Source organism: Argentina silus, assembly GCF_951799395.1.
Source record: "Argentina silus genome assembly, chromosome: 4".
Classification (NCBI taxonomy): Eukaryota; Metazoa; Chordata; class Actinopteri; order Argentiniformes; family Argentinidae; genus Argentina; species Argentina silus.
The window spans coordinates 14591364-14612804 of NC_139658.1; the positions used below are offsets into that span (position 1 = coordinate 14591364).

The following is a 21441-nucleotide window of genomic DNA, read 5'->3' on the forward strand; positions in this document are numbered from 1 at the left end:
TTTTCTTTTTATACATATGTAGACAGATTTGGTGGAGACAGTCATGTGCTTGTGTGTGGTGACCAATATCTTACTATTTAAATGTGTTTACATGTGACTGACACAATAAAAGTGCTGTTTTACCTTTTGTGAATGGTGATCTCTCAGCCCAGAACACTTATTTACAGTTGAATGAGCATGCCTGATGGACGTCCTGAGGATATCAATCATGCATCGCCTGTTGATAACACTTGATTGGAAATTCTATGCTATTACAATGGATAGAGGGTTGCACGTTACATTAAAGTCCGATTTGTTTAGGGTTTATAAATGGTTAATAAATAAAGTTATAATAATAGATAGTAATAATAAAGTTATTAATAAAAGTTAATAAATCACTTTAGCACCAATACTATTACTATTCAATTATAAACCAGTTAGAACTCATTAGTTTAGATGTTTGATATTCACTTAGTGCTTGCCAAATAAGGAGCTTGCAATCAGGAGCCAGTTATTAATGCTTTATAAATACACTTATAAATGCTTTGGAAACTAACCCTGATGTGAAATAATGCAACATTATTGCAATGGTTGCATAGTGGTTGCAATGGTTGCATAGTGGAGTTATTTCCTGAATCGTGGGGATGATTTTGCTGGCATTTTGATGTTTCTGTCACATCATTTGTGCAGGCATAAGAGAACTGTCATTATCTAGTCTTGATTAAAGGCTTTGAATCTGCCTTTGGAGTCTGCTATTAGTAAAATGCTCCATAGAGGAGGGGGCGGGTCAGTAGTGTACAGTGCATTCGTAAAGTATTCAGACCCCTTCACTTTTTCTGCATTATGTTATGTTACAGCCTTATTCTAAAATGGATTTTTTTTTCATCATCAATCTATACACAATACCCAATAATGACAAAGTGAAAACAGGTTTTTATAAATTGTTGCTAATTTATTAAAAATAAACATTTTAAATATTACATTTACATAAATATTCTGACCCTTTACTCAGTACTTTGTTGAAGCACCTTTGGCAGCAATTACAGCCTCGAGTCTTCTTGGTTATGACACAACAAGCTTGGCACACCTGTATTTTGGGGAGTCTGATGTCCTGAGCGCTCTGGAGCAGGTTTTCATCAAGGATCTCTCTGTACTTTGCTCCGTTCATCTTTCCCTCGATCCTGACTAGTCTCCCAGGCCCACAGCATGATGATGCAATCACCATGCTTCACCGTAGGGATGGTACTGGCCAGGTGATGAGCTGTGCCTGGATTCCTCCAGACGTGACGCTTGGCATTTAGGCCAAAGAGTTCAGTCTTGGTTTCATCAGACCAGAGAATCTTGTTTCTCATGGTCTGAGAGTCCTTTAGGTTTCTTTTGGCAATCTCCAAGCAGGCTGTCATGTGCTCTTTACTGAGGAGTGGTTTCTGTCTGGCCACTCTACCATAAAGGCCTGATTGGTGGAGTGCTGCAGACATGGTTGTCCTTCTGGAAGGTTCTCCCATCTCCACAGAGGGACTCTGGAGCTCTGTCAGAGTGACCATTGGGTTCTTGGTCACCTCCCTGACGATGGCCCTTCTCCCCCTATTGCTCATTTTGGCCGGGCGGCCAGCTCTAGGAAGAGTCTTAGTGGTTCCAAACTTCTTCCATTTAAGAATGATGGAGGCTACTGTGTTCTTGGGGACCTTCAATCTTTACCACAGGTGGACTCCAATCAAGTCATAGAAACATCTCACAGATTATGGAAACAGGATGCACCTGAGCTCAATTTCAAGGATCTGAATACTTGAATACTTAAGGTGATATTTCAGTTTTTTTTTTTAATAAATTAGCAACAATTTCTAAAAACCTGTTTTTGCTTTGTCATTATGGGGTATTGTGTGCAGGTTGATAAGGATTTTTTTTTTTTATCCATTTTAGATGTAATGCACTGTAATTTCTACCGACAAAATTATCTCTCTTTTCCAAGGGAGTCTGTTTCAAATGGGTAATATGCAATGATCTACAGTACAAATGAGTTAGGGGGAGGTGTGATCAACAATGAAGCATGTGTGTTTTCTCGGGGGGGGGGGGGGGGGTGACATTGATTGTAGGGCAAATAAAGCATTTGATTGAAAGTATTTGTATAGACATTGTCACAAATAGCTTTACATTATATTGCACGTGAAAAGCATGCTGCAAAAAGAGCAGCCAGCAAAAAAAAGACTTTGACTATTCACCAATTTCTCCCAGACTCTCCGTCCAAATTATGATTATGAATTTTAGCGCCAATGATTATACCACAGGTTTAGCTGAAATGTCGCCACTGAGTGTATAGGGGGAATGCTCATACAGAACAAGTCATTGATTTGTTTTTCGCTTGATCTCTGTTTATTGTATTTATTCATGTCAAATGATGCTAAAACATGGTTGCTGCCTGTGCATATAGGGCCTATGAGGTTGACGAGTGATGACGGTATGAGAGTAGATAAGGATATTTGAAAAACCCAAGTTGGTCCCATTGCTTGGTTCTCCTTAAGATAACCTGATATTTAAACAATTTACACTCTTCATCTCTGTAATTCACTATAACCTAATAAACTTGATTTTACCTATCTATCTGGTAAGGCAAGCTGATAAGGCAAATTATCACAAACCATTCTCCCTCTAATTTTTATTTGAGTGGTTATTTGGAGTTTAAGTCTTCACAATTCTTGTCTGCTGCAGTAGTGGCTTTGAGGTAGAACATCGTTGCAATGGCAGTATGAACCTTTTAAACACTGGCCAACTGTACCTTATTCAATCTATAGTACATGGACAGTCAAAATACTGACTGTCGAAATTATGTTGGACAATGCAATTGGTGTACTCCTAGTAACACATCTTTCATAGTATTGGACTATTGTATCATTATAGAGTACAAAACACACTGCAAATATAGACTAAAACAAAGCCTTGAGAGAAACCTGCATTCTCTCTTTCTCTGCTTTATTTCCCCTTACACCCCATCTTGTGTGATTTGTTTGGGTGAATAAAATTGTGCCTAACGTAAAATGTAAACAAGAGATCAAGAGCGACGAGAGAGGCCAGGGCCCAAAGAATGCTATTTCAGTCCCATGCCTTTGAATAGGAGAATGAAAGAAAATGCTTAAAGAAGCATAAGTGTGTAAAATAAGCTCAATGAACGTATTAACATTACATGAGCGCTGCTTAGGGCAGTTCTGATTCAACTGCCCCCATTTAGAGAGAGGGGGGGGGAGCGTGATGGATAGATGTAAACTGTACAAAGCAGTTTGTTATTTATTTTCAGTATCACTCAAAATAAGCTTCAGTGTATTCACAAGTAACTTCAATTAAGTGAACAACGTAGCATGTTCTGTATGCTTACTTGCTATACTGTATTTACTATGTTATAATTTTTTGAAGTGGATATTGTACAACAGTTGAGAGTATTGTTTTTTAATGTTTTTTCTAAATGTTTTTTTATCGTCAAAAATGCATACGCTGGAGCTCTATAGCTTTTGCAATGTTGGATTGACATTATTTTTGATGATTGTTGGTTAGTCACATGTTGGTTGGAGTTAACAGTTTATGTGTGACGTTGTGTGTGTGTGTGTGTGTGTGTGTGTGTGTGTGTGTGTGTGTGTGTGTGCGTGTGCGTGTGCGTGTGCGTGTGTTGCATAAGGCTGGACTGACCTGGAAATTCAGGAACACAGTGAGAAGACCAAAGAACATAGCCATAGCAGAGAACCCGAATATGAGGAGGGGTCTTCTTCCAATGCGCTCAATAACAAGACCCTGGGGATGAGACAAACACCAACATTGGGATGAGATTAGATTCAACGCCATTCTATAATGCATTCTTGCATCATCTAATTATTTCCATTCAAAAGGCTCGATTAAAAGGATCAAAATGTAGCAGTTGACATTTTCTATTCACAACTTGTCATGTTAGCAGTTTAGATATGTAAACATTAAGATCATCTTATGGCTACGATTCTTTAGGAACCGTTATGGCAGGATTCAGAAATGTCTTGAATGAAGACAAGCTATAAACATCGACAACAACCTATATAAATGCATTTTATTTATTTATTCAACCTTTATCTGACCTGGAAATCCCACTGAGGGAAAGTACCCCTCTTCCAAGGTACGGTAGCCCTGGCATTGCATAATGCAACACACATGTTATTGCAAATGATAAATAATGCAGAAACATATTCTCTGTCCTTCTCCACCCACCTATCTTGCTCCAGGGGTCACGGCTGGAGTGTCTGACCCCGAGATCGAAACCCCCCCCCCCCCCCCCCCCCCGCCAGAAGCTTAACTTAAGCTCAGGGATATTGTGTCCATAGCGAAAGACATGGCAAGCATCTCAGCATGAAACATGTATACCACCACCACCGATCCCAGACTGTTGAGTCATTCAGGGGGCATTGGTTTAAAGTCCTTCTCTCAGGGGTCTCTGAGTGAAGAAAGAAGAGTGAGGAGAGAAGAGATGGATTGTGGGCTTTAGGACTGTCTTTCTTGTGTTCTTGTGTTGGAATTGAGGGGGAACGCTATCACACAGGCGCATGTTTGGGACCAAGATGGGCTTTTTGCAAAAGAGGCAAAGATTTTACTGCATTTCATTTAGTTTGTTTAGTTTTATTTATTGTGTGTGTGTGTGTGTGTGTGTGTGTGTGTGTGTGTGTGTGTGTGTGTGTGTGTGTGTGTGTGTGTCTGTGTTGAAAACCAGAACATACAGTGTGTGGTTGTGTGGCAGTGTGTAGTGTGGTGAGAAGAGGAGTGTTGGCCATGCACTAGTGGTGGCTTTCCAGTCTGTCTGGTGGTAGGGTTTGAGGACCTCTCTTAACACTCCTGGCCCCTAAGGACATGGTGCTTTTCTCACTGGCACAGTGCTGTAGCACTCAGGCACGGGCAACATCGAGCCACTGGCCACTCTCAAGCCCATTAGGCGCATGTGGGAGTTTGAGTGTGTGTGGCAGGGGGGTATGTGGGGTATTTGAGTGAGTGTGTATGTACACCTGAGTGTGTGTGAGCATCATTGATGGTCAGTCCTCAGTGTGCGCAAGCTGGGCTTCTGTGCCCTGCAGATATGCATCCACTCCAGAGGCAGATGAGGATGCAGAAGTAACAGACCACAGCTCAAAGCACTACTGGCTTCTCTTGTGATCTCAAATCTTTACCACACTGTAAACAAATAATCAAAAGCATGGCAGCACAGGGTGCCAAACATAAACCAAATAATAGTAAAGTTCTGTAAAATTCAGTAACATGGAAAAGCCATGAATACAGTAATTTTCCATAGGTAAAATAATGGATATGTTTGCAATTCACAGACATTAACCCTTTCCTTTACATTCAAAACTAATTTGAATACTGTATTTTGAACGTCAACTTAGTTCTTTTTCATGTTCAAAAACATATTTTATCCTGTGAAAATACTGGTTATATTTGTAAAAAGACATAAATAACTAATAAGTAATTTCATTTCAACTGTTTTCACAGAATTCAGCAGTTTTTGTAAATTTTCAGTGTACAGTGCCCTGCATAAGTTATGGGACAGTGAAGCATTTTTTCTTCTTTTGGCTCTACACTCAAATAATTACTATGAAGTTAAAGTAGAGATTCTCAGTTTTTATTTGATGGTATTTGTGTACAAATTGGTTTCACCATTCAGAAATTACAACACTTATTAGACATAGTGATTGATGGTAAGTGTGAATTTATTTTTCTTTGTGGTGTATTATCTCACTAACTGATGTACCTTTGATGTTGGTTCTTGTTTGATTCTAACTGTATTATATCTGTCCTCATGTTCATGTGTTTTGTTGAAGTGGTTAGTCCGGCACCATTGTTGTTATTTAATGGGAAATGTTTTGAATTAAGGTACTTTCACTGGCATTTTCTTACTATTTAGAAAAATACAAAAAACGTCAAATAATGCAGTTCATTTTCAGTAAAATTATTTTAGATTTTTTAAAGTCCACATTGACATATCTGCTTCATTTCTCAATAGTGCTTTGGTAAAAAAAAAAGTGAAAATCCATGTCCGCATTAACACACAGCTTCACAGACATGCAGACATTGACCTCACCAGGTTTACGTTTTGCTCTGGTGTCACTCAACTGTATAACTTCTTGTCGGAATGGTTTTAAAAATAGATGCTACTTGTTCAAACTAATAAGGTCAGTTATTATTAAGAGAATACTGACAATGATTCGTTGACTTTCTTCTTTTCTTAGTTTTTCCAGCACTGGGGGGGCACTGGGGGGCAAGTGGAGCAATGTTTAGCCTGATGTGATGTGCCTTCGCACACTCTACATGACATCATCAGAGTGACATGCCATCCATAAGGTGTTTCCCCGGCAACTCAAGCAAACAGCAAAAGGGCAATGGCACACTGCATGACAATTGAGGTAAGCCAGGGGCCAGCAACCACTTAAAATACAACACATTTGAATTTCGATTCAAGGGCCAAACCTTCACTGTTGTGCTAATCGTTTATTTACAGTAACAGTGGTATTGACTCTATGCAGTGGCCTCACTGGGGAAACCGGCAACCCTGCAAGCCCAATTAAGAGCAAGAAGTCAGCAGGGGTCTTTTCAAGCCCAGTACATCAAAGCAGCCATGTGGAAAAGGGGCATGGAATGTGTAGAGACAAATATCATCACTTCGCTTCAGTGGTGAAGTCCAGTCATTGCTCAAGTCAATAATTGGTTCCTCTCTCCTCTCACACTAGCTTAACCCGTTCCAGCCTCTGACTGAAGAACTTAGAGAAGGGGCCATTTTCTGCAGTAATTGATGCGTTGGTTGAACGTGGAATAAAAAAATGCTAGAATGAAAACAAGCTGACACTTCAGAGAGCACTGCAGTTGCTTGACAGCCAAAGATGAAAGAGTGTACAGTTTGAAGTTTTACATATGTAAAATGAGCTGAGCTGTCAATCATTTTATTCTCCTCAAAGCCATCTCACAACATACCGCTCACACAGCTTGTCAAACTCCTTTTACCAACTGTGTGTCGCTTTTAATGTGTGCTCAAACTTATTTCAGACTCTTTTGGTAGGGCTTTGGCTGCTGGGATTGTAATCATCAAGTGATGCAGAAAAGTTGATTCACGCATTTGTATCCTCGCGACTTGATTACTGCAATGCGCTATTATCTGGCTGCCCAAATTCTTTGCTGAAAAATCTCCAACTAGTACAAAATACTGCTGCTAGAATCCTTACTAGAACCAAAAAGTATGATCATATCACTCCAGTACGTGCGTCTTTGCACTGGCTTCCAATTAAAGCACAAGCAGACTTTAAAATTCTGTTATTAGCCTATAAAGCGTTACACTGACTCGTTCCATTGTATCTCCTTCAGCTATATAAACCTCCACATGCGCTTCGTTCACAAGACACAGAGAGATTAGCCGTTCCCAGAATATCTAAGACTACGGCAAGGGGGCAAAGCATTTTAATTTACCCCATCTCTTCAGATTCATGTTAGAGTGTCAGATTCAGTCTCAATTTTCAAATCTAGGCTCAAGACTCATCCTGGTCCTTGCCACCCCACTCGGTTTCCCATCAGAAAGCTGCCCTTCACTATGGACCCCTGAACTCTCGCACCACACAACATTCCACATTAGTTTACTCTTCAGCACCAGGAGGTTTACTCCTTCAGCTAGAGGAGGATGGGTCCCCCTGGAGTCTGATTCCTCTTCCCCTCTGGGGAGTTTTTTCCTTGGCTTACTCCTGGGGGTCTATAATTTGGTGATAGATCATATTGTTTGTATTTTATTCATTGTTTATATTGTTTAGAATTATTTTGTTATGAAGCACTTTGTGACATTTGTCTATGTAAAATGCACTATAGAAATACAATTTATTGATTGATTAATTTTAAAAGGATTCTTTCTAAAATAAAACAAAAACACTGGATTTCGGTACCTTTTTGGTATAACTTTTAGTACATCTTTAGTTCAAAGTACAAAACATGCAACTTGGAGAAAAAAAAAGACAGAAAAAGCATACTGGTATTTTTTGGAAAAACTGGAACCAAAAAAACGTTTTCAGTCAACAGGTGTTCGTCAGGGATTTTGATACCTTTTGAAATAGGTTTTCCCTCTCTTACATGTTTCTATACACTTTGTTGAGAATCCATTGAGATTACAGCATACTGTATGGCCACACAAGACTACACAAGACTAGTCCTAATGGGTAGTTAAGCGTGTCTGGACAGCAACATTGATTGGCCTCAAAATTAAATACTGAATCTGGTATTTGTATTTGTGTTTCAATTCATGATACAGTATATGCCCATTGATTCTCGAAGAATACAACTCATAAATATTGTCTTACCATCATAATCCAAAATATAGGGTTTTACTTAATTCTTTGTAAACAATGTCTTTCTAAACACATTTTTTTATGGTTTTGAAATATGTGTATCAAAAAAATAGAATTTAAATATTTTGACTGTTATTCCTGGTATCCAGAGTCCAGTCTTTTTATTTGAGAGTGCCCCATCATCCCCGTCTCTCATCTTTATACCAAAACAATGTGGCTGAAAACTAATTAAGGATTGCACCTTTACAAACAACTGCGTTAAGTTGAGTGTTTTACTCTCTGTATAAACACTTGTAAAATGCCTACCCAAACTAACTAAAACAGTTAGCCCCAGAATTAAGGGCAACATTTTCTCAATGCCATTTCGATATGCTCTGAAAGTCTGTACGTCACAAACTGCAGAATGTAAACATAACAGGAGACACTCCACTGTTATGATTGCTAGAAAAAGAAAATCTGAGTGATAGCTGATGAACAGTAAATATGTTCTGATTTAGCCCAAGGTTTACTAAGATCAAGGTAAATTAACCGTTAATTAGCACCCCCGCTGAAGTCTCTTTTGCTATGAATAATAACATTGACACTGTCTCTAAAAATTATGAGTGTCTCCAGTTTTGTTTACATTTTGACATTCATAGCGGAAAAGGCAATGGTATTCTATACATAACTCAAGCAAATTAAAAGGTCATTTTGAATTCAATTAGCCTGCTAAGAATGTAGATTACATCCCAAACACTGAGCTTTTCCCCCCATTTCATCTGTTTTGGCTTGCTCTTCTAGGGTCATGCAAAGGTATCGCCACTTGCGATCAGCAAAACCCCTATGGGCTTCTTTTTGTAGTAGTAGTAGACCATATCATTTCCCTAGAGCAGAGAGGAGAGAGTGAGACTCTGTCTTGTGAGCACATGCAGAGCAGGGGTACTCTCTTCCTCTGCCAAACTAATTAACAGGAAGCAGCATGGAGCAAACACACACATAATCTCCCCTGTCGGAATCTCAAAATTCTGGAAGCAGAGATAAATTGCTGGGTGGACTTATGTGCACACACAGAGCTGTCTCTCTAGGGTTGCCAGGCTCCCTGTTATGCAGTTTAATTCCCGTACAGGTGCATGAGCTTTGCTACATATCACAAACAGCAGCGACATGTGAGAGATTATTGCCAGTGAGCTCGCTTGCGTGGAAATCACGATTACTTAAGGCATTGCTGAAGGGGTAAACTGGGCATGAGTATATGGGGTTAGGGTTAGGGTTAGCACAATGTGTGTTAATTATGACTTACGTGTTAGATATGAATATCTATAGTCCCTGGAATAGATTTAATTGGAGATATGTTATGTTAATCAATACTTTGTCCCATAGCAACATATAACTGCCTCTGTGTGGGCTTCAGGCATTGTCCTCCTGTGGAGAAATACGTTTATTGTGCATTTCACATTTAGGGGGTTTATCAAACTAATTTTACCTCCTAGAGAAGCCCGTGCTACTCCATAGTTTTTTTGTGTTACAACATGGTGGCTGTTTTTCTCTATAAAGTTTCATTGAATAGGGTACTGTACTACTACTGTCTACTGTACATATTGAGCTCCATTCACAGACACCTATGTCGCACTACTGTCCTGATGAAATTAGTTCTACAATAACATGGAACACCATCCTCTCTATTTACACATTCGAGCAGAACAAAGATCACCTTTTAAATGTTTCCTTCAAATAGGGAATGGTGTGTGATGGAACCACTATGCACTCATAGTTAATGAGTGCACCAATTAAAGGCAGATTAAAAAAAGCACAAGGGAAATGTGAAGCCTCTACGGTGTGGATTTGGAGTAGCTTTCTTCCTCTCTGTTGTTTGCAAAGCTAACCCAATCAGCAGACAATTGTGGGCCCGGTCCCGTAGCTGTCAAGCCTCTCAGAATTACTCATAGAAATCGTGCTAAAAGTGCAGTTATAACGAAAGGTATTCCCTCAGAGTAGGCAGTGGGAGTGTGTTATCAACCTTCTTACACACACTCTCAGTGAGGAGTAGGATCAACTCTTATGAATTCATTTCTTCTTGATTTTATGACATTTTGATGACGTTCCTTAGTTTGCTACCATATATCGGGTTTGCTCCAAACATTAGCTTCTTTTTGACAGCCGTGCCAATGCATGCCAAGGCTTATTATCGGCCAGCTAGTGCTCAAAGCATGGTGCTTTGAGTCTAATGAACAAGCCTGTTTGAATTTGCAGTTGAGCTCTCCCGTATGATCTCCAGGTGGACTAGTGTTGTAATACAGCAATTCATTTTATAGTTGGGTTGCTTCAAGTAATACATACTTAATACCCTATTTTTGACTGATGTTCAGTTTTAATTGTTACATCCCTGTTCCAGTGGTTCCTTATCAATAAGTAGCCTACCTATGAAACCAGCTCAATTTCGTTAACAAGACATTTCCACTATCCCTTCTCTCAAATCTGACATGTTCAGGGTTAAATGTTTAATGTTGTTATGCACGTATTGTCAGCCAACGACAATCTATATTTAATTGAATCATTTCTTAGAACTTTTGCCTAACGGTATGTTAATATTTTGTGTATTTACACATGTGTATTTACACTCATAATTCTTGAAGTAAGCCATGAATGCTTATTATAGATATGACGCTGTCCCCATTTATCCTGTAATGCCTCAAACTAACTTTGTGTGCTAAGGTAATCTGCTAGAATCCATGCAAGCAGTATACTTGACAAAGCTAAACCTAGAAATTAATTTACAATCCTTAGTTGTGTTGCAAACTCAAGCATCAGTGGACAACATGATTTTGACATCGGTTGCCATTCGTAGCCTTTCGATTTCTGCAATTAGTTTCTGCTTATAATTAGGAGAGATATTTCCGACATACATATTGTATTCCCAACTAAATAAATATTCAAAGACTCAAGTAAAGCTCTCACTGCGGCCACAGCAATTAAAAGTCTTTCGACTACAAACGTAGGAAGCCAATCTATCATCTTGTATTAATTGGAGTCAGATGGAATTTATTAGACGAACTATCATTGATTCCCTGATCAATCCAAGAATATGCAATGTTGTGTCCACTAAATTGTGGGAAATTCCCAGTCAATAATCGAAATGGATGTGCGACAAACTAACAACATGTTTTTCTTTACAGGTAATATTTAGAACCCATGTGTGGATGCCATACGTTTCAGTCTTACTGTATGCTTTCCAGATGTTACTCAAAGCCAGTTTATTAAATGTGCAAAGTGCATTTGGTAAATTAAGTTTATCTTCAGGTGTAGGTGTATTGGCACTGCCATATATATATATGTGAATAGGGTGATGAGCCTAATGTTAAACTTCACATAGCATTTGCATGGCATGCCTGGTTTGAAGCCTGGACTACATTTCTGCAACACAATTTGTAGTCCAACTGACCCTGTCTGCAGTGAACATGTTGACTGAGGCTCAGATATTACGGCCAGAGTTGGTCCACTTCTGGCCCGGGGAACAAGGTCGTAACTAGGCCACATGCCGGCCAAGGTCTGGCCTTTTCATGGCAAAGATAAGACTCAGGAATGGCAGCCAGAGCCATCCCACTTCTGGCATGGGGAACAAAGTTGAACAAAGTTCTCACTTTTGCATTTCCTGCACTACTTAAGTGAAGCAGTCCCTCCATGGTTGCTCTTTTACTACTGCAACAATATCCACTTTAAGAGAAATGTCTAGTCAACTAAACAGATGTTCAATGCTGCCACAAGGCACACCTGCCAAGGTGTGAGCAAGGGAATACATCTAGCACTGATGGAGTAAAAACATCACTCAATCACACCCCATACGTAAGGGACTGAAGTGTAGGCCTTTACAGTTCGTTGTCAAACTTACAGAGCTCCAGAATCTCTCTCCTCAGGTTTTTCACACTTCCGGCGTTAGCTCCAGATGATTTACTCTAAAGAGGAGTGCGATATGTTTTACACTCAGCTTTTGCCCTTACTCACAAAAACACTGGAGAGAGATCTGTGTGACACATGCAGGGGTACCCTGAGGTGACAGCTATCTCAGCAGCACTCAGACTTGCCGCAGTGTTTTGGAGACAACAGCGCAGCCCATTCCCTCAGGAGAGCGCCCAATGAGGCAGAAGGCCCCTGGTTGACACATATATACAAAAAATAAACAGTCACATTTTCAAATACATATCTTACATATAAAGAGGTTTTTATGAGGGCTTCATGAATCCTTTATAAGGAGTAATACATGCTTTACAAATCATCTGAAGCAAATGTTGTACTTTATAAACAAGCTCCATATGTCTGGAGAAAAAACAAACAATAAGGAGTTATGCAGTGCTTCATGTATCGTCTGATAAACACAAAAGGTGTTCTTTGGAATCAAGGCAAAATATTGACTATTAATAATGTAGGGATGGGCATTTCAAGTCCTAAAAGAGCCGTTCATCCGGCTCCTAAACTACTCTTTGTTAAACTCAGTCCAGTTAGCATCATTTTGACTTCTGATTGGTCCTTGTGCACATTTATCACTTACATTTTTCAGTTAAATCCAAATGTACCTTTATCTAACTATCAAAATAACATTATTTAGATAAACAGTCAAATTAAATTGAAATGTAATTGGACTTGGCTAATGTCCTCAAATAAAATCAAGACACTATTACATGCCTTACAAGTAAAAAAGCTTCTGTATGCGGGTTATATGAAAATAGGCTATGTGTATATTCGAATAATTACAATCTTAATTTTTCAACTCCAAAAAACAGCTCTTCAGATATGCAACTCGGTTCCCAAAGTTCACCAAAAAGAGCCAGTTCAAAGATTTGGCTTGTTCGCGAATGACCCATCACTAGAAAAATGGTTGTAGGACTGATCTCTAAAGTGGAACGTGAAAAACAGCCAGATACCCTGACGAAGGCATTCGCCAAAACGTGTTGGTGGTAAGCCGCACAATAATGGCTTTTTGACTTTTCTCATACAAGCCTAAAAGCATTTTGAGACAACTTTTGCTTTGTGGCATGGTGCATTATGATGCTGGAAGTAGCCATTAGAAGATGGGTAAATTGTGGCCATGAAGGGATGCAAATGGAGATCTAGTTTAATCACTATCTCTTCATTGTATAACAGTACAATCAGCGATTGACAGAATGCGGCATGACTAATGAGAGCCAGAAGGCCAATTTATAGATGATGATGAACATAATTTTGACAGAGTGGGATATTAGACTATGTGAGAAATGGAAAATCTATAGTAATGCTTAGATGGGAAACCATCCATACACCAATAACTTCAATTAAGGTACAATTTGGCAAAGATACATTTCTAACCCTATCACAGAAAAGTGAAGTCATTTCAGATGATAGAGGAGGTTATTGTGGAGTGCTAGATATCATTGTCTCTCATTCACTGTTGAGGTACAAATAAGGTATAAAGTAGATCTACATCAATTTGGTGTTTACAATATGCATTATGTGATTGCAACATGCCGGGTTAAGATGCCCCCCTCCCTGCATAAGTAATGGGACAGTGCAGCATGTTTTCTTCTTTTGGCTCTATATCCCAAAAGTTTGGATATGAAATCTAATAATACTCACCATAATGCACTATAATGCAGGAAAACCCCAAAACAACTGTCCCACAGATCAGAAACACTCTCCAAGAGGTAGCTGTAAATGTGTCAGAGACTACCATCAAAATATGTCACCAGCCGAACTACAGAGGCTTCACTGCAAGATCCACACCACTAGTTATCCTCAAAAAGGATGGACAGGTTACAGTTTGCTAAAAAGCCTATAGAAGTCTGGAAAAAGGTCTTGTGGAGAGATAAGATGAATATTATCATGTACCAGAGTGATTTCAAGTGGAAAGTTTAGAGAAAAAAAGGATCTGCCCAAGATTTACAGCATACCAACTCCTCTGTAAAGCATGGTGGAGGGGAGTGTTATGGTTTGGGGTGTTATGGTTTGATGTATAACTGCCACTAGAACTGATTAACTTGTCTTAATTGATGATGCAACTGCTGACGGCAGCAGTATAATGTATTTTGAAGTGTACAGAAATGTCCTGTCTGCTCGAGTACAAGCAAATGCCTCCAAGTTAATTGTACTGCATTGGCGCTTCATCATACAATAAGGCAATAACCCCAAACATACTGCCAACTAGGGAGTATTTCAGGGCCACCTTTCAGGGCCACCTTTTTCCAGACTTCAGTGTCTGCCTCTCTTTCTCCCCGAATCTTTCTTTCATAAATTTGATACCATGATATCCTCATTTATTTATATTACTACTGGGCAGCCAATTTGCATAAGATGACTGTGGTTCCACGGACCAGAGAAAAGCTGGTGCCAATTGGAGGCTAAATCCTGTAGCTTGTCCTCCCTTCAAGCTTTGGTCTGTAACAATCTTCCACTCTCACCTTCTCGGCACTCTCCCAATCCAATTATTTTCTCCACTTTAAGAATCTGGCTACAAATACGACAACACTTTAAATGGACCTCACTCTCCATATCAGCACTTTTGTATTTCCATGACTTCTGCCTGCTCCTGGCAATGACTGTTTGCATGATGTGGCTATCATGCCAAAGGATCACGTATCATTTATATATGATCTTATATTACCAGAAGATAATCCCCTTTTTTGCACAAAATCAAGACAGACTGGGAGGCAGAACCAGGGGTTTCATTCTCTGATCAGTGATGAAGCACTAGAGAGAGTTGACTTCCTCTTCCTGTGCAAGGCCCAACCTGATTCAATTTAAGGCTCCACAGGGTTCATTTTAGCAAGGCTAAACTGGCCAAGATATTCCCAGATGTAGCAGACTCTTCTGACAGATGCTCTGTCGCTAGCTAACTTGACCCATATGTTATGGTCCCAAGTTGGCCGAATACTGGAAATCGTTCTTCGATGCAATCTCTAAAGGTACTGGAGATATAGTACCATCCCCTCCTCCCCTGCCATCTTTGGGATTGCTGAGGAAGACCTGAATGCCACTTCTAAACAAACTAATGTCATCTACTTTGCCTCTCTGATTGCCCATCATGGAATACTTCTGCTTTGGAATGCCAAATCACCCCCATCAGCCACGTTCTCAGTACATGACGTTATCCTTTTTCTAACCTTAAAATTAACTGTAAGGGGGTCTATAGATACATTTTTCACACACTGGTATCCTTTCCTTTCTTATTTTTATAGGCTGCATGTTCTCCCCCCTGACTAACTTCCACTGTTCCAAGCTGGTGTTATAGTTGTTTGTCAGTCAGTGAGCAATTACGTATGTCTTCCTTTAATGTGTCATTGTACCTATGTTTCTTTCCTCTGTGTGATGTTGTCTATTTTATTATTTTTATTTTGTATTATAATTATCCTACTGGTAATATGTTTTTAACAGCTAGGTGTGATGAGGTGTCTCTAAATTCTTATGAATAATTAGGGTGAAGTTACAGTTACATCATCAATTAAGACAAGTTATCCAGTAACCCTAACCCTAACCCTAACCCTAACCCTAACCGTCAAAAGTCATCATAATCCACAAAATAAGGAGACTGTATTGTAGGTCCTTTAATAGGTTACATGATTACAGTGCCCTCTGTAAGTAATGGGACAGTAAAGCTTTTTTTCTTCTTTTGGCTATGTACTCCAAAAGTTTGGATTTCTATGAGGTTAAGTATAGATTGTCAGCTTGTCAGTGTATTTTTGTACATTTGTTCAGAAATTACAACGCTTTGATACACAGTTCCACTATTTCAGGGCAACAAAAGTAATGGGACAGATTAATATGATGTAAAACTGAAGCACTCATATTTAATCCTTTGCATGTAATAACTGCCTGAAGTCTGCAACCCATTGACCCCACCAGACACTGGGTATCTTCTCTGGTGATGCTCTGCCAGGCCTGTGAAGCAGCCATCTTCAGTTGTTTATTTTGAGGTATTTTTTCATAAAATCTTACCATGAGGGAATTAAATGACTTAGCCAGTCAAGAACTTTCAGCTTTTTGGCACTGAAAAACTTGCCTTACTGAATTATGAAGCGCCATCCAATGACTTTGGAGGCATTTGCTTGTACTCGAGCAGACACAATGTTTCTGTACACTAATATATTCTGCTGCCGTCAGCAGTTACATCATCAATGTACTCGAGCAGACAAAATGTTTCTGTACACAAATACATTCTGCTGCTGCCGTCAGCAGTTACATCATCAATTAAGACAAGTTATCCAGTTCCAGCATGTTTTGGGTTATTGTCTTTACTGTATGATGAAGCCCATCCATCAGCAATTACAATAATCAATAAAGACATGTGAGCCAGTTCTAGTGGCAGCTATACATTCCCAAACCACAACACCCCCTCTACCATGTTTCACAGATAAGGTGGTATGCTGTCATTCTTGGGCAGATGCTTTGTTCTCCAAACCTTCCTCCTGCAATCACTCTGGTACATAATAATATTCATCTTATCTGTCCACAATACCTTTTCCCAGACCTCTGCAGGCTTTTAGGTACTTTTTAGCAAACTGTAACATAAACTTTTGAGGATAACTAGTGGTTTGCACCTTGCAGCAGTGAAGCCTCTGTAGTTTGGCTTTTGGCAATCTGTTCTGCGGATTGTAGTCTCTGAAACATTCACACCTACCTCCTGGAGAGTGTTCCTGATCTCTGGGACAGTTGTTTTGGGGTTCTTAATTATGGTGAACATTCTTCGGACAGTTGTTTTGGGGTTCTTAATTATGGTGAGCATTCTTCGGTCATCCACTGTAGAAGTCTTCCTTGGCCTACCAGCCCTTTGGATTGCTGTGCTCACTAGTGCTTTTTTTCTTTTTAATGATCTTCCAAACTGTTGATTTTGGCAAGCCTAAGGTTTTAGATATGTTTCTGTCCCATTGCATATGAAGGGCACTGTATTGTGTACATGACATGCATAGAATAAGAACAGAATGATTTCATATGGCTAATTACATGATTATTCTTGTTACATTCCTTTTGACTTAGAGATGCTACAGGACTTTTGTCGATAATTCTTTGCAGACAATTTTGGCCACACAGTCCTCAGTTTAAGGGCAACAAACATTTGACAAATTAGCTTTTGCTGATGGGAGTGGAGAGGTGTGCCCCTCTCTGACCAATCAGGTAATTTCTAGACAATATTTCTGTCTATTTTGGGGACCCATTTATGGCTTGTGAGCACTCATTTTAGAACTAGTGGCATAAGATATAAAACAATCCTGTAGCATCGCTTTAAAGGGACAATCTGGGAACAACAAAGCGGTCACCCTGCCACTTTTTTGGTAAACAGCTTTGGGATGGGGCTGGAGAAATGGAACTCTCAATTTCATAGATAGAGCTATGGATGAAAGGACTGACCATCCACGAGATCAAAATGCTAGTTTTAACCATGTTTTGAAGCTATACAGTGTCTGTTTATAATTGCATTGTTTACAAACAATTGAGTAAAACAAGCTTTTATTTTGGGTTCTGATAGGGTAAGACAGAACCCAAAAGACAGATAGGTAAGACAAAATTTATTTTAAATTTCAAAAATGGATGTAACAATCCCAGATTGCCCCTTTAAAGGGATACTTCACAGAAATGCTTGACTTAGTTTCTGAGATTGGAAGGTGAGAATGTTTACACTGACATTGGGTTTCAGAGGCACTTCCGTTGATGCTAACTTTAGTTGTTTGTTTGTGGATTCAAGTGAATAATGGGAAATCATTGGATTCCTGTTCAGTGACTTTAGAATTACTGGTTGGCATGACAAGCTTTCTAACAATCAAAACCTCACCTATAATCAAGCTGACTGAAGTCTTTGTATTAATTGTAGTTTATGACGAGTTGGCAACCAACTTAAATGGTATCTTAAGCGTTTTGTTCAAGCACTCAACACAGATGTTGTCTCGGGTCATACTCACTGAGGGGTCATACTCACTGAGGGGTCATACTCACTGAGAGGTCATACTCACTGAGGGGTCATACTCACTGAGAGGTCATACTCACTGAGGGGTCATACTCACTGAGGGGTCATACTCACCGAAACTATGGCAGCCAGAGTCTCTATGCCACCGGTGCTGAGGGTGATATATGGGATCAGGTTCTCTGCAAAGCCCGCCTCTTGGAAGATCCCATTTGTGTAGTACCAGATCTGCAAAGAGATGACTACAAATCAACCAATGTCAATACATCAATAGTGCGGTAGTTTTCAGCCATATACAGTGCCCTGTGTAAGTATTACGACAGTGAAGCATTTTTTCTTCTTTTGGCTCAACACTCCAGATGTTTGGATTTGAAATCAAACAATTACTATGAGGTTCAAATAGAGATTCTCAGCTTTTATTTGATGGCATTTGTGTACATATTGGTCATCACCATTCAGAAATTACAACACCTTGTATGCATAGTCCACCTATTTGAGGGTATCCAAAAGTAATGGGACAATGGCTTCTCAGGTGTGTTCCTTCACATAATTTGGGCAGTCATAAGAGAGCTCTCAATGTCTAGTATTAATCCTCGGCTTTGCATTTGCCTTTAGAGTCTGCTATTGGTGTCTGTCAACATGAGGACCAAAGAGTCGGGGGAAACCATTATGAGACTGAAACATCTGAAAAATCAGTCGATCAGAAACATAGCGAAAACCTTAAACTTATTAAAATCAACAGTTTGGAACGTCATTAAAAGCAAAGAAAGCTTGGTGAGGTCAGAAATCGGCTTGGTAGGCCAAGGAAGACTTGTACAGTGGATGACTGAAGAACGCTAACCATGATTAAGAAAAAAAAGAAAACAACTGTTCCACAGATCAGGAATACTCTCCAGGAGGTAGGCGTTAATGTGTCAGACTACCCTCCACAGACTACATCATCAAGGAACTACAAAGGCTTCACTGCAAGGTGCAAACCACTAAATGTCCAGAAAAAGGATGGTCAGGTTACAGTTTGCTAAAAAGTACCTAAAAAGCCTGCAGATGTCTGGAGAAAGGTCTTGTGGACAGATATGATGAATATTATCATAGTGATAACCAGAGTGATTGCAAGAGGAAAGTTTAGAGAAAAAAGGATCTGCCCAAGATTTATAGCATCCCACCTCATCTGTGAAACATGATGGTTTTGGTATGTATAGCTGCCATTATAATTGGCTAACCTGTCTTAACTGATGGTGTAACTGCTGATGGCAGCAGCAAAATGTATTCTGAAGTGTACAGAAACATCTTGTCTTCTTGAGAACAAGCAAATGCCTCCAAATTCATTAGATGGCGCTTCATCATTCATCGGTAAGACAATGACCGCGAACATACTGCTATAGCAACTAGGGAGTTTTTAGGGCCAGAAAGTCAAAAGTTCTTCACTGGCCAAGAACAATTTTTAGATTTAAATCCAATTGAACATGCATTCCATTTCCTGATAAGATTTTAAGCAAAAATACCTCAAAACAAATAACAACTGAAGGTGGGGTCAAGGGATCGTGGACTTCAAGCAGTTATTGCATGCAAAGGATTGTCGACCAAATACTGAATATGAGTACTTAATTTGGACATAATATGAATCTGTCCCATTAATTTTGGTGCCCTGAAATAGGGGGACTATGTAAAAAGGTGTTGTATTTTCTGAACCAACATGTAAAGAAACCCCAAAAACTCTCATAATAGCTGACAATCGACACTTTAATCTCATAGTAATTGTTGGATTTCAAATCCAAACTTTTGGAATATAGAGCTGTAAGAATAAAAAAACTATTCACTGTCCCATTACTTACACAGGGCATTGTAAATGCACCACCAATATCAATAGATATTCAAACATTTCTGGATGCGTCATGAGAGAATACTTGAGAGCATTTGGGAGCTTTCCAAAGTTGAAGACAAGCAAAACAAAGAGACAAATCTGAAATATGAAAGATAATAAATAATGTGCATTCACATGTCCTCCTGATTTCAAATCGACTTTAAACATAGGAATATGAATATATGGATGAATGCCTCGCTGAGTTTCAATGATTGACAAAACAGAATTAGAGCAGAGCCCAGTGCCAAGTACCTGGAGCAGGCAGAGAACAAAGAGAAGACTGGCATGAATACCAATCCTGTCCCCAAGGTCAGGAGCAAGGGCCTGAAAAGTCCATCGGTTGAGAGTGATGCCCTATGACTTACATAAAAATCCATTTAACATATACTCTCTGTCTACATCAGCAGAAGTGTACATTATCAGAAACAATATGGAACTCAGTCCAATATAATTCCTTTGTGACATAATTTTCGCAATTATTTTCTAGCGGTGAGAAACAGCAATCACATTTTACAATTAATCAAGAATATTTGTTATTTTACAAATAAATGTGCCAGCTGTCATGCCGAAGGAATAATATGAACAGTATTGGTTGTCGATATTGTTTTACTTAAAACAAGGTCCCAAGGTGTTTACTGCAGGAGTACTACAATTGTGGGTTTGATTGAACTGAGGATCAAACCTGCTTGGCACAGTGCTGTCAAAACACACTAGGAGAGACCTGGGGAAATTGTTATTGATTTTGCAATTAATTCTTACTCAGAGACCACTCAACCTAGACCAGTAGCTTTTTTATATAGGAAACATACATCTGTCTAATCATTCATACCATGTATACTGTAGGTCTCTAGAGAGGAAGTTTGGGTCGCAGTATTGATTTTATCCAAAGAGTCAGGGCCCGGAGCAATTGTAACACCTACAAAATACACAGAATAAACTTACTTAGCTCCCCCAAAGTATTTTGCTGTTTTAGAGTTCTATGCGTTCCCAGTCTAAACAGTGTAGAAACATCAGATTAGTATCACTAGAGGCATTTTACAGCTCTGTATTGGTCTCTAGGTCAAAACAGAAATAGATGGTGAACATACCTGTTTACAACTTTATTTGCACTCTACAATCCCAAGGCTATTGAAATATATATTTGTGTATAATTCATACCATCTCAAAGTTAAAATAACTAGTTTTCATATTATATCTGCTTGACTTAGGTGAAATGTAACATTGTATTACAATCATCAAAACTTGTTTGGAATGCAACAATTTAACTGCTGCACCATCACCATTCCGTCTCAGGCCCGCAAACGTTTACATTGCTATCACATGGATATTATATGCAATAAGACTATTGAAATAAGTTAGTAATACAAGTTATCTAACTACCCCAG

General features: G+C 39.2%; 1 protein-coding gene across 1 annotated transcript in view; it reads right to left on the reverse strand.

Annotated features, from left to right (window-relative positions):
* Positions 1 to 21441, reverse strand: part of slc2a9l2 (solute carrier family 2 member 9, like 2) — a gene marked incomplete at both ends in the record, with an annotated part of 128005 nt that overhangs the window by 52337 nt on the left and 54227 nt on the right. Inside the window, 2 exons of the mRNA XM_083668480.1 lie at positions 3655 to 3756; positions 18313 to 18423. Coding sequence (XP_083524606.1) covers positions 3655 to 3756; positions 18313 to 18423 — 213 coding nt within the window. The remainder of the gene's footprint in view (positions 1 to 3654; positions 3757 to 18312; positions 18424 to 21441) is intronic.